This window comes from Ranitomeya variabilis, chromosome 3 (genome assembly GCF_051348905.1).
Source record: "Ranitomeya variabilis isolate aRanVar5 chromosome 3, aRanVar5.hap1, whole genome shotgun sequence".
NCBI lineage: Eukaryota > Metazoa > Chordata > Amphibia > Anura > Dendrobatidae > Ranitomeya > Ranitomeya variabilis.
In genome coordinates this window covers 3,118,906-3,131,607 of record NC_135234.1, presented here as the reverse complement: position 1 = coordinate 3,131,607, position 12,702 = coordinate 3,118,906, and the positions used below count along the sequence as shown (strand labels likewise).

At 49.6% G+C, this 12,702-nt stretch overlaps 1 protein-coding gene across 1 annotated transcript in view; it reads left to right on the top strand.

The window, feature by feature from the left end:
• The window catches only part of ICOSLG (inducible T cell costimulator ligand), a 234,176-nt gene that overhangs the window by 168,012 nt on the left and 53,462 nt on the right, over positions 1-12,702 (top strand). The window contains exon 5 of the mRNA XM_077293551.1: positions 4,645-4,785. Coding sequence (XP_077149666.1) covers positions 4,645-4,785 — 141 coding nt within the window. The remainder of the gene's footprint in view (positions 1-4,644; positions 4,786-12,702) is intronic.

The window sequence follows — 12,702 nt, the reverse complement described above, 5'->3', positions numbered from 1 at the left end:
CGGTCCTATAACCTCCATATCTGCTTCTCTCCTGTGAGGATGATCATATAACCTCCATATTTACTGCTTCTCTCCTATGAGGACGGTCCTATAACCTCCATATCTGCTTCTCTCCTGTGAGGACGGTCCTATAACCTCCATATCTGCTTCTCTCCTGTGAGGACGATCATATAACCTCCATATTTACTGCTTCTCTCCTATGAGGACGGTCCTATAACCTCCATATCTGCTGCTGCTCTCCTGTGAGGACGGTCCTATAACCTCCATATCTGCTGCTGCTCTCCTGTGAGGACGGTCCTATAACCTCCATATTTACTGCTTCCCTCCTGTGAGGACGGTCCTATAACCTCCATATCTGCTTCTCTCCTATGAGGACGGTCCTATAACCTCCATATTTACTGCTGCTCTCCTGTGAGGACGGTCCTATAACCTCCATATCTGCTTCTCTCCTGTGAGGACGGTCCTATAACCTCCATATCTGCTGCTCTCCTATGAGGACGGTCCTATAACCTCCATATCTGCTGCTCTCCTATGAGGACGGTCCTATAACCTCCATATCTGCTTCTCTCCTGTGAGGACGGTCCTATAACCTCCATATCTGCTGCTGCTCTCTTGTGAGGACGGTCCTATAACCTCCATATCTGCTTCTCTCCTGTGAGGACGGTCCTATAACCTCCATATCTGCTTCTCTCCTGTGAGGACGGTCCTATAACCTCCATATCTGCTGCTGCTCTCTTGTGAGTACGGTCCTATAACCTCCATATCTGCTGCTCTCCTGTGAGGACGGTCCTATAACCTCCATATCTGCTTCTCTCCTGTGAGGACGATCATATAACCTCCATATTTACTGCTTCTCTCCTATGAGGACGGTCCTATAACCTCCATATGTGCTGCTTCTCTCCTGTGAGGACGGTCCTATAACCTCCATATGTGCTGCTGCTCTCCTGTGAGGACGATCATATAACCTCCATATTTACTGCTTCTCTCCTGTGAGGACGGTCCTATAACCTCCATATTTACTGCTTCCCTCCTATGAGGACGGTCCTATAACCTCCATATCTGCTTCTCTCCTGTGAGGACGGTCCTATAACCTCCATATCTGCTTCTCTCCTGTGAGGACGGTCATATAACCTCCATATCTGCTTCTCTCCTGTGAGGACGGTCCTATAACCTCCATATCTGCTGCTCTCCTGTGAGGACGATCATATAACCTCCATATTTACTGCTTCCCTCCTATGAGGACGGTCCTATAACCTCCATATCTGCTTCTCTCCTGTGAGGACGGTCCTATAACCTCCATATCTGCTGCTGCTCTCCTGTGAGGACGGTCCTATAACCTCCATATCTGCTTCTCTCCTGTGAGGACGGTCCTATAACCTCCATATCTGCTTCTCTCCTGTGAGGACGGTCCTATAACCTCCATATCTGCAGCTCTCCTGTGAGGACGGTCCTATAACCTCCATATCTGCTGCTCTCCTGTGAGGACGGTCCTATAACCTCCATATCTGCTTCTCTCCTGTGAGGACGATCATATAACCTCCATATCTGCTGCTCTCCTGTGAGGACGGTCCTATAACCTCCATATCTGCTGCTTCTCTCCTGTGAGGACGGTCCTATAACCTCCATATTTACTGCTGCTCTCCTATGAGGACGGTCCTATAACCTCCATATCTGCTTCTCTCCTGTGAGGACGATCATATAACCTCCATATTTACTGCTGCTCTCCTATGAGGACGATCATATAACCTCCATATTTACTGCTTCTCTCCTGTGAGGACGGTCCTATAACCTCCATATCTGCTGCTGCTCTCCTGTGAGGACGGTCCTATAACCTCCATATCTGCTGCTTCTCTCCTGTGAGGACGGTCCTATAACCTCCATATTTACTGCTTCCCTCCTATGAGGACGGTCCTATAACCTCCATATCTGCTTCTCTCCTGTGAGGATGATCATATAACCTCCATATTTACTGCTTCTCTCCTATGAGGACGGTCCTATAACCTCCATATCTGCTTCTCTCCTGTGAGGACGGTCCTATAACCTCCATATCTGCTTCTCTCCTGTGAGGACGATCATATAACCTCCATATTTACTGCTTCTCTCCTATGAGGACGGTCCTATAACCTCCATATCTGCTGCTGCTCTCCTGTGAGGACGGTCCTATAACCTCCATATCTGCTGCTGCTCTCCTGTGAGGACGGTCCTATAACCTCCATATTTACTGCTTCCCTCCTATGGGGACGGTCCTATAACCTCCATATCTGCTTCTCTCCTATGAGGACGGTCCTATAACCTCCATATTTACTGCTGCTCTCCTGTGAGGACGGTCCTATAACCTCCATATCTGCTGCTCTCCTGTGAGGACGGTCCTATAACCTCCATATCTGCTTCTCTCCTGTGAGGACGGTCCTATAACCTCCATATCTGCTGCTCTCCTATGAGGACGGTCCTATAACCTCCATATCTGCTTCTCTCCTGTGAGGACGGTCCTATAACCTCCATATCTGCTGCTGCTCTCCTGTGAGGACGGTCCTATAACCTCCATATCTGCTGCTCTCCTGTGAGGACGGTCCTATAACCTCCATATCTGCTTCTCTCCTGTGAGGACGATCATATAACCTCCATATTTACTGCTTCTCTCCTATGAGGACGGTCCTATAACCTCCATATGTGCTGCTTCTCTCCTGTGAGGACGGTCCTATAACCTCCATATTTACTGATTCTCTCCTGTGAGGACGGTCCTATAACCTCCATATGTGCTGCTGCTCTCCTGTGAGGACGATCATATAACCTCCATATTTACTGCTTCTCTCCTATGAGGACGATCATATAACCTCCATATTTACTGCTTCTCTCCTGTGAGGACGGTCCTATAACCTCCATATCTGCTTCTCTCCTGTGAGGACGGTCCTATAACCTCCATATCTGCTGCTCTCCTGTGAGGACGGTCCTATAACCTCCATATTTACTGCTTCCCTCCTATGAGGACGGTCCTATAACCTCCATATTTACTGCTTCTCTCCTGTGAGGACGGTCCTATAACCTCCATATCTGCTGCTGCTCTCCTGTGAGGACGGTCCTATAACCTCCATATCTGCTTCTCTCCTGTGAGGACGATCATATAACCTCCATATTTACTGCTTCCCTCCTATGAGGACGGTCCTATAACCTCCATATCTGCTTCTCTCCTGTGAGGACGGTCCTATAACCTCCATATTTACTGCTTCCCTCCTATGAGGACGGTCCTATAACCTCCATATTTACTGCTTCTCTCCTGTGAGGACGGTCATATAACCTCCATATTTACTGCTTCCCTCCTATGAGGACGGTCCTATAACCTCCATATTTACTGCTTCTCTCCTGTGAGGACGGTCCTATAACCTCCATATCTGCTGCTGCTCTCCTGTGAGGACGGTCCTATAACCTCCATATCTGCTTCTCTCCTGTGAGGACGGTCCTATAACCTCCATATTTACTGCTTCCCTCCTATGAGGACGGTCCTATAACCTCCATATCTGCTTCTCTCCTGTGAGTACGGTCCTATAACCTCCATATCTGCTGCTCTCCTGTGAGGACGGTCCTATAACCTCCATATCTGCTGCTGCTCTCCTGTGAGGACGGTCCTATAACCTCCATATCTGCTGCTCTCCTGTGAGGACGGTCCTATAACCTCCATATTTACTGCTTCTCTCCTGTGAGGACGGTCCTATAACCTCCATATCTGCTTCTCTCCTGTGAGGACGGTCCTATAACCTCCATATTTACTGCTTCCCTCCTATGAGGACGGTCCTATAACCTCCATATCTGCTTCTCTCCTGTGAGGACGGTCCTATAACCTCCATATCTGCTTCTCTCCTGTGAGGACGATCATATAACCTCCATATTTACTGCTTCCCTCCTATGAGGACGGTCCTATAACCTCCATATCTGCTTCTCTCCTGTGAGGACGGTCCTATAACCTCCATATCTGCTTCTCTCCTGTGAGGACGATCATATAACCTCCATATTTACTGCTTCCCTCCTATGAGGACGGTCCTATAACCTCCATATCTGCTGCTCTCCTGTGAGGACGGTCCTATAACCTCCATATCTGCTGCTCTCCTGTGAGGACGGTCCTATAACCTCCATATCTGCTTCTCTCCTGTGAGGACGGTCCTATAACCTCCATATCTGCTTCTCTCCTGTGAGGACGATCATATAACCTCCATATTTACTGCTTCCCTCCTATGAGGACGGTCCTATAACCTCCATATCTGCTGCTCTCCTGTGAGGACGGTCCTATAACCTCCATATCTGCTGCTCTCCTGTGAGGATGGTCCTATAACCTCCATATTTACTGCTTCCCTCCTGTGAGGATGGTCCTATAACCTCCATATCTGCTGCTGCTCTCCTGTGAGGACGGTCCTATAACCTCCATATCTGCTGCTCTCCTGTGAGGACGGTCCTATAACCTCCATATCTGCTGCTTCTCTCCTGTGAGGACGGTCCTATAACCTCCATATCTGCTTCTCTCCTGTGAGGACGGTCCTATAACCTCCATATCTGCTGCTGCTCTCCTGTGAGGACGATCATATAACCTCCATATTTACTGCTTCCCTCCTATGAGGATGGTCCTATAACCTCCATATCTGCTTTTCTTCTTAGATAAGATGGAAATTACACCAGAAGCGCCATCTCCTCCAAACGTCCTGATCATCTTTCTGATCATTGGAGGATTAGTGGGAGTCTTCCTCATTGGTTTCCTGCTGAGAGGACGATGTTGCGACCGCACCCCAACATATGAAGGTGAGATAATGTCACAGCACAGATGAAAGCTGATGCAGAGGGACAGTCCCAGAATCTGGGCGCTGTCCCCACTGTGGACTTGCTCTAATAAGAGAACCCACAATACAATATACAGGTGCATCTCACAAAATTAGAATATCATCAAAAAGTTCATTTATTTCAGTTCTTCAATACAAAAAGTGAATCTTCTATATTCTATAGAGTCATTACACACAGAGTGATCTATTTCACGTGTTTATTTCTGTTAATGTTGATGATTATGGCTTACAGCCAATGAAAACCCAAAAGTCATTATCTCAGTAAATTAGAATACTTTATAACACCAGCTTGAATGTTGTCCTACTGAAATGTATGTTCAGTAAATGCACTCATTACTTGGTCCTTTTGCATCAATTACTGCATCAATGCGGCGTGGCATGGAGGCGATCAGCCTGTGGCGCTACTGAGGGGTTATGGAAGCCCAGGTTGCTTTGATAGCAACCTTCAGCTCCTCTGCATTGTTGGGTCTGGTATCTCTCATCTTCCTCTTGACAATACTCCATAGATTACCCTCTATGGGGTTAAGGTCAGGCGAGTTTGCTGCCAATCAAGCCCAGTGATACTGTTGTTTTTACACCAGGTATTGGTACTTTTGACAGTGTGGACAGGGGCCAAGTCCTGCTGGAGAATGACATTTCCATCTCCAAAAAGCTTGTCAGCAGAGGGAAGCATGAAGTGCTCTATTATCTCCCGGTAGACGGCTGCGCTGACTTTGGTCTTGATAAAACACAGTGGACCTACACCAGCAGATGACATGGCTCCCCAAACCATCACTGAATGTGGAGACTTCACACTAGACCTCCAGCAGCTTGGATTGTGGCTTCTCCACGCTTCCTCCAGACTCTGGGACCTTGGTTTCCAAGGTCTAGTGTGAACTTTCCCGCCGGCTCAACTCACTTTTCGTTGTCTTTTTCAGGAGGCATGTGTTGGGGAGGGAGTAGGTCAGAATGTATCAGATTGATCGGCCTATCACAGAGCTCACTTACGGGGGTGTTGGTCGGGTGGTTAAGATCATGTGATTCTAAAAGTGACGCGCTTTGTCGTATAGTGCATGTGTGGGCATCCCACATTATACATCCCGAAGATGGCACATGCGTCGCTGGCTCCCATCACCTAATAGGTTCTTCCGATCCACGGCCCCAGAACGCCAGCACACTGCAGCCGTCATGGAGACGGCACAAGCGCAGTGCGCCCCAGTTGTCAGCGCATCCGAAGATCAGCAACAGGGTAAGCCGCGCGTGGAAATGTACAAATGAAGAGAGACAAAAAACAGCACTAAAATGGAAAACAAGGCCAAGGAGCCAAGAGCAAACTACCCCGAATATATAATGTGGTGATCGTGTATCTCAGTGACTGAAGACGCATCGGTACATTTCCATACACTTTATTTCCACTTTATTATTATTTCTTTCACACTTTTTCTACATCGTTCTATATTGTGTATCTACACTCCATCTTTTCCATTCATGTCTACATACATTGTATGGGATCATTCACACTTTCCTACTCATTTCTCTTATTAGTTTCCATTATTGTCTCACTCAAATGGATTTAATCATTTTTTATTCCTCATCAGCATACATTCAGTGTTCGTTAATTTACATATCCAATTCATACTTTGTATTCCATCTGACCAGTCGATTCCAGTAAGTGCTTTCATAGGGTCTATGGTAGATCCGCTCACTCGGATGAACACAGAGGTAGAAACAGCGCACTGTCTCTTTAAGAACGTCTTTGGTTTATTAAGTGCAGCATAAACCAAGATGGAAAAAGTAAACATGACCCTCTGGGCAAAACAGCAAAATAAAACGCAGTCCTTCTCCTAGTGGGGATTAGCCCGCTCAGGGCTAGCAAGGTCCACGGTTCAGGTCCTTTAACACTGGCACATCCACTTCTTTGGAGTGTTCCTCTACAGACACTGAACACTGCTACACTGCTAAGCCAACTACTTAAGCCCCAGACCACGCCTTGGGGTGGAGATAAGGTGAACATCCTCCCACCAGCTCTATGGATGTCCATATAATCCTCAACCCATTATACAAATTGGCTGTAATCCCACACTTAGTGGCGTTATAGTGGTGAGTGGAGTTTTATATCACTGACGCCATTAAGCACAGTGAAATATATCTCCCCTCTATTACATTACCAGTGACTCTTTCACATATCCCCCCCTCTGCGCAAAGCGGGAGTTTTGTCACCTTCATCTTCTCTAGCAGGGGAGTCTGGACAGGGCATCTGTGTTCCCATGCAACTGGCCTGTGTTCAACGTGAAAATTAAAGTCCATGTTACGGAACCCCTCAGCACCCAGATTATGTTGTGCAGTTATATGTATGTATAATAGTTTCCATGTGAGATATATGTCCCTAATGCATCAGCCCACAGGCTGCACCCCTGGGCAGAGGGGACAAGATATCCCCCTTCTGACCTCCCCCACCTTTGTAATTCCCACAGTAAATATCGGCAGACTCCGGCCACCTGCGGCTATTGTAATGTATGTCTGGCCTGCCGCTTTTCAATAGGCCCGCCCTCTGTATCTGTGTGATATATTCTGTGTCCTGTGAGTAAAGAGTTGTCACACTGGAAACACGTGGAGAAGCAGTGATATTTTATATGCGCCCATGTAACCAAGCAATTCCAGTCAGCGTCCTTCATTCAGACTCCAGCTAAAGCAGAGTGGACCTCCTGAAACACGGGGTGGTACGAAAGAGGTACTCCAGCACAGCAGACCCCGTTACACTGGTGGCAGACAGCGGGATGTGATACCCCATCTACAGGAGGAAAGGAATGAATGGAAAACAACTACCAGAAGTTAAAGAGGACTACATTAAAAGATCTGGTGGAAGCCCGAGGGTTAATCGCCAGCAACAAAACAAAAGCGGATTTGATAGCAGCCATCATGGAACACAACAGTGCAGCACCCCCCAATGTGAACGTGGAGGAGACTGATTTCCAGAGGGAGGTAAAGAACAGACTGGCGTTCTATGGCCCAAACCCTGCAGTAGAGATCATACGAGAGGTGATGGCTGATGTGCGTACTGATCTGAAGGAAAAGATGGCCGAGCGGACCGGGATAGAGCTGGCCAAGATGGAGATGGCAGAGCGGAGAGAGGAGAGTCAGCGAGCAGGGGGAGCTCTGGCCTCCGACCAGGTACCTTCAACAGTAAGCCACAAAAAGATCCAGTATAATGCCCTCCGACAGTTGGGGGAGGCAGAGGAAGACATTGATGGCTTTCTGCAGGACTTTGAGTGGCAGTGTGCCCTTCATCAAGTGAAGCCGGAGGAACGGGTTCAGATTCTGGCCAGCAAGCTGACTGGCCAGGCAGCGGATGCCTATCGCACGGTACCTGATGAGGACTGTATGGACTATGAGCGGATCAAAGAAGTGATCTTGGCCCGGTATGCGCTGACCCCAGAGGCATACCGCCAAAAGTTCCGCGGACTTATAAAATGGGTAACCGATACCCACGCTGAATGGGCCTGTAAATTACGTCGGTTTCTGCTACAGTGGGTACAAGGGAGCCAAGCAACCACTAAGGAGGACATCCTCCAGCTCTTCTTGTTAGAACGATTCTTTAATGGACTAACCCCCGAGACACAGGGATGGCTTTGGGACAGGCGGCCAACGACTCTTGAGGAGGCCGCTTGTCTGGCCGATGAACATCATGATGCCAGGAGGCCTCAGTTGTCCGGATCAAAGATGGTCGCTAGGGGTCCGCCCATGGACCTGGAGGCCCCCAAACCACCGAAGATTGTAGGGGGACCAGCTTAAAAACCCGGCCTACTACTGTCCCCCTGGGGCGCGATGCCACACCTGCCATCAGCTGAGCCACCTGCAAAGACAATGTCCCAACCAGACTCAGCGTACCCAGTGGCCAAAGGCGGGAACAGCTACCTTCAGCTGGGCCGCTGTACACTGCTACCAAGGAGAAGCTGACCCGGCATTGGGGGCTACGACTAACCAGGGGGTGGAAGAGATGGAGGAAGTGCTGCATGAAGTAGACCCCGTGCAGGCAGCCCGGGCAGATAATCGACAACAGCATCGACAGGTCATGTGGGTTAATGGGAAACGTATGCAGGGACTAAGAGATTCCGGGGCAACTTTGACCCTTGTGAAGCCTCATCTCGTCCGGGACCAAGAGAAGACGGACCGTACAGTGGCAGTCCATGTAGCAGGGGGAGCCATACATCGACTGTCCACTGCCAGGTTTCACCTGAACTGGGGAGTTGGGATGGCCTTGTTGAGGTCGGCTTGATGGAGGATTTGCCTGCAGAGTGCAGACGTCTTGCTGGGAAATGACTTGGGGCCCATGTTGTCTGCCTTCTCGGTTGCCCCTCTGGCTGAGACATATCCTGTGACCACCCGGAGACAAGCTCGAGCTGCGGAGGCGGAATCACACTCAGAGGAGGCCCAGGTAAGACATCCCAGCATTACACGTATTCCCATAGCCAGACACATTTCTTGAGCCACCCCAGATGAATTTAAGAGGGAGTTACTTGAGGATCCTTCATTGGAGGGATATCGTGGGAAGGCACAGGAGGGGAGAGGGGTACTGGAAGGGGAACAGTTTGTAAGGAAGCAGGGACTCCTCTACCAGATCACAGAGCAGCACCACACAGGGACGAGCCCCACTATAAAACGACAGCTGGTAGTTCTCAAGAAGTATAGGCAGGAGTTACTGCGAATCTCTCATGACATACCCTTGGCTGGGCACTTCGGCGTCAGTCGCACCAAGCATCGTCTGACACAAAACTTCTTTTGGCCGGGGGTAACCTATGATCTTCGTCAGTACTGCCAGGTGACAGTTGCCAGCTCATTGGCAAGAGGGGAGATCGATGCAAGGCCAAATTACGCCCCCTCCCCATTGTGGAGGAGCCCTTTAGCCGAGTAGCGGTCGATCTGATAGGGCCGTTAGCCAAACCCAGTCCGTCAGGGAAAAGGTATATATTGACAGTGGTAGATTATGCCACACGGTATCCAGAGGCGGTTGCGTTACCTAACATACTGGCAGAGACGGTGGCGGCTGCCCTGCTCCAGGTTTTCTCACGGGTTGGATTTCCCCGGGAGATTATCTCGGACCAGGGTACCCAGTTTACAGCAGAGGTGACCAACCATCTGTGGAAGCTGTGTGTAAAGTCCATTAGGAGCGCCCCGTACCACCCGCAAACCAATGGGTTGTGTGAACGCTTTAACTGGATGTTAAAACAACTCATTGGGACTTTTACTAGGACCTAAAGGGACTGGGAGAAATTCTTGCCACACCTCTTGTTTGCCTATCGGGAGGTGCCCCAAGAATCCACGGGGTTCTCCCCGTTCGAATTGGTATACGGGAGACGGGTAAGGGGACCCCTAGACTTAGTGCTAGAACACTGGGAAGGGGAGGGCATCATAGAAGGGGTACCTATTGTACCCTATGTGATGGAATTCCGGGACCGCCTACAGGAGCTGACCCAGGCTGTACGTGGGAACATGCAGGTGGCCCAACGGTGCCAGCCCGCATATGGTATGATCGGAGGGCCAGAGAACGCACCTTGGAAATAGGACAGAAGGTCCTGGTGTTAGAGCCCACTAGGCAGAACAAGTTCCAAGCTGCATGGCAGAGGCCCTACCAGGTAGTGGGGAAAATAGCCAACACCACCTATAATGTCGCCGATTGTGATGACCCCAGGGTTATCCGCATGTTCCACGTGAATATGCTGAAGCCCTACCGGGAGCACCCTGAAGAGGTAGTGGCCATCTGTGCACCTGAAGCAGAGGATTTAGCTGGACTCCCCTTGCCTGATGTCTTAGGGGAAAGGACTCAGTCCAAAACATGGGACCAGGTACACTAGGGTGAAGACCTAGGTCCCCGGGAAAGACAGCAGGTGGAGGCGTTGTTGAGGCAGCGACAGAGGATGTTTTCGGGGAGACCAGGGTACACTCGCCTGGCACAACACAAGGTTGAGACCCAGGATCAGACCCCCCTGCGACAACCCCCCTTCCGCATCCCTGAGTCTGTACGAGAAGGGATGTGACAAGAGATACAAGAGATGTTGCGTTTAGGGGTCATTGAAGAGTCAGATAGTCCCTGGGCATCCCCCGTAGTGTTAGTGCCCAAGAAGGATGGGACTACACGGTTTTGTGTAGACTATCGTAAGCTCAATGAGAAAACGGTGACGGATGCGTATCCCATGCCGCGTGTGGATGAGCTGTTAGACCGGCTGGCGGGAGCAAAGTATTTGACCACCAACGATCTATGCAAAGGCTACTGGCAGATTCCCCTTAGTCGTGACGCTATTCCCAAGTCGGCATTTGTCACCCCATTCGGCTTATTCCAGTTTCGAGTTATGCCATTAGGGATGAAGACTTCCCCGGCGACCTTCCAGAGGCTGGCTGACCGGCATCTGGATGGTCTCCAGGACTATGCTTGTGCGTACCTGGATGACATCGCCATCTACAGCGCGACATGGGAAGAGCATCTAAATCACCTAGAGACAGTATTGGACAGGATCCACAAGGCCGGAATCACCCTGAACCCAAACAAGTGTCAAGTGGGCAAAGCAGAGGTTCAGTATTTAGGGCATTGGGTGGGAAGTGGGAAACAGCTACCAGAACCAGCCAAGATTGAGGCCATAGCCAAATGGCCCACCCTACGCACTAAAAACCAGGTCATGGCGTTTCTAGGGACAGCGGGGTATTACAGGAACTTTGTTCCCAATTACAGCAGCGTAGCCAAGCCCCTCACTGATCTGACCCGTAAGAACCAACCCCGCCAGGTAACCTGGACACCAGAGTGTGAGGAAGCCTTCCGCCAACTAAAGGACGCCCTCACCAATACCCCTGTATTGGCCGCACCCGATCCAACTAAACGTTTCCTTGTTCACATCGACGCTTCTATGTTTGAATTGGGGACAGTACTGAGCCAAGTCGGCCGGACGGCCAAGAACATCCCGGTAGCTTACCTGAGTCGGAAACTACTGCCCCGTGAAGTAAGCTATGCGGCCATCGAGAAGGAGTGCCTGGCGGTAGTATGGGCACTCAAAAAGTTGCAACCCTATTTGTATGGACGACAGTTTTCCCTCCTAACGGACCATAATCCCCTAGTCTGGCTTAATCGGGTCTCCGGAGACAACACCAGATTACTGCGGTGGAGTTTAGCCCTACAACCTCTGGACTTCACCATCCACTACAGACCCGGCAAACAAAACGGTAACGCCGATGGACTAAGTCGACAAACGGAACTTGTACCAACCCCATAAACTTCGGTCATCCCCAAACCGATCCGTTAAGGGTCAGACTGTGTATGCCGATCGCGTCGCTGAAAAGGGGAGCCGTGTTACGGAACCCCTCAGCTCCCAGATTATGTTGTGCAGTTATATGTATGTCTATAAAGATAACTTTCTTTTAAAACATTTTTAAAAGCACATATAATACCTGATGAAGGCCGTTGTGGGCTGAAACGCGTTGTTTTGTTCTTATTAAAGTGTCCTAATAAATTTGGTACTGAGCAAATTATCTCAACCTTCAAACTATCCTTGTCTTCCGGAAGCGCCAAGAAAGGAATTTTTTTTTTCTCTAACCAGTTATATGTATGTATAATAGTTTCCATGTGAGAGGCGGGTCCCTCATGCATCAGCCCACATGCTGCGCCCCTGGACAGAGGGGACAAGATATCCCCCTTCTGACCTCCCCCACCTTTGTAATTCCCACAGTAAATATCGGCAGACTCCGGCCACCTGCGGCTATTGTAATGTATGTCTGGCCTGCCGCTTTTCAATAGGCCCGCCCTCTGTATCTGTGTGATATATATTCTGTGTCCTGTGAGTAAAGAGTTGTCACACTGGAAATACGTGGAGAAGCAGTGATCTTTTACTGTACATGCGCCCATGTAATGAAGCCA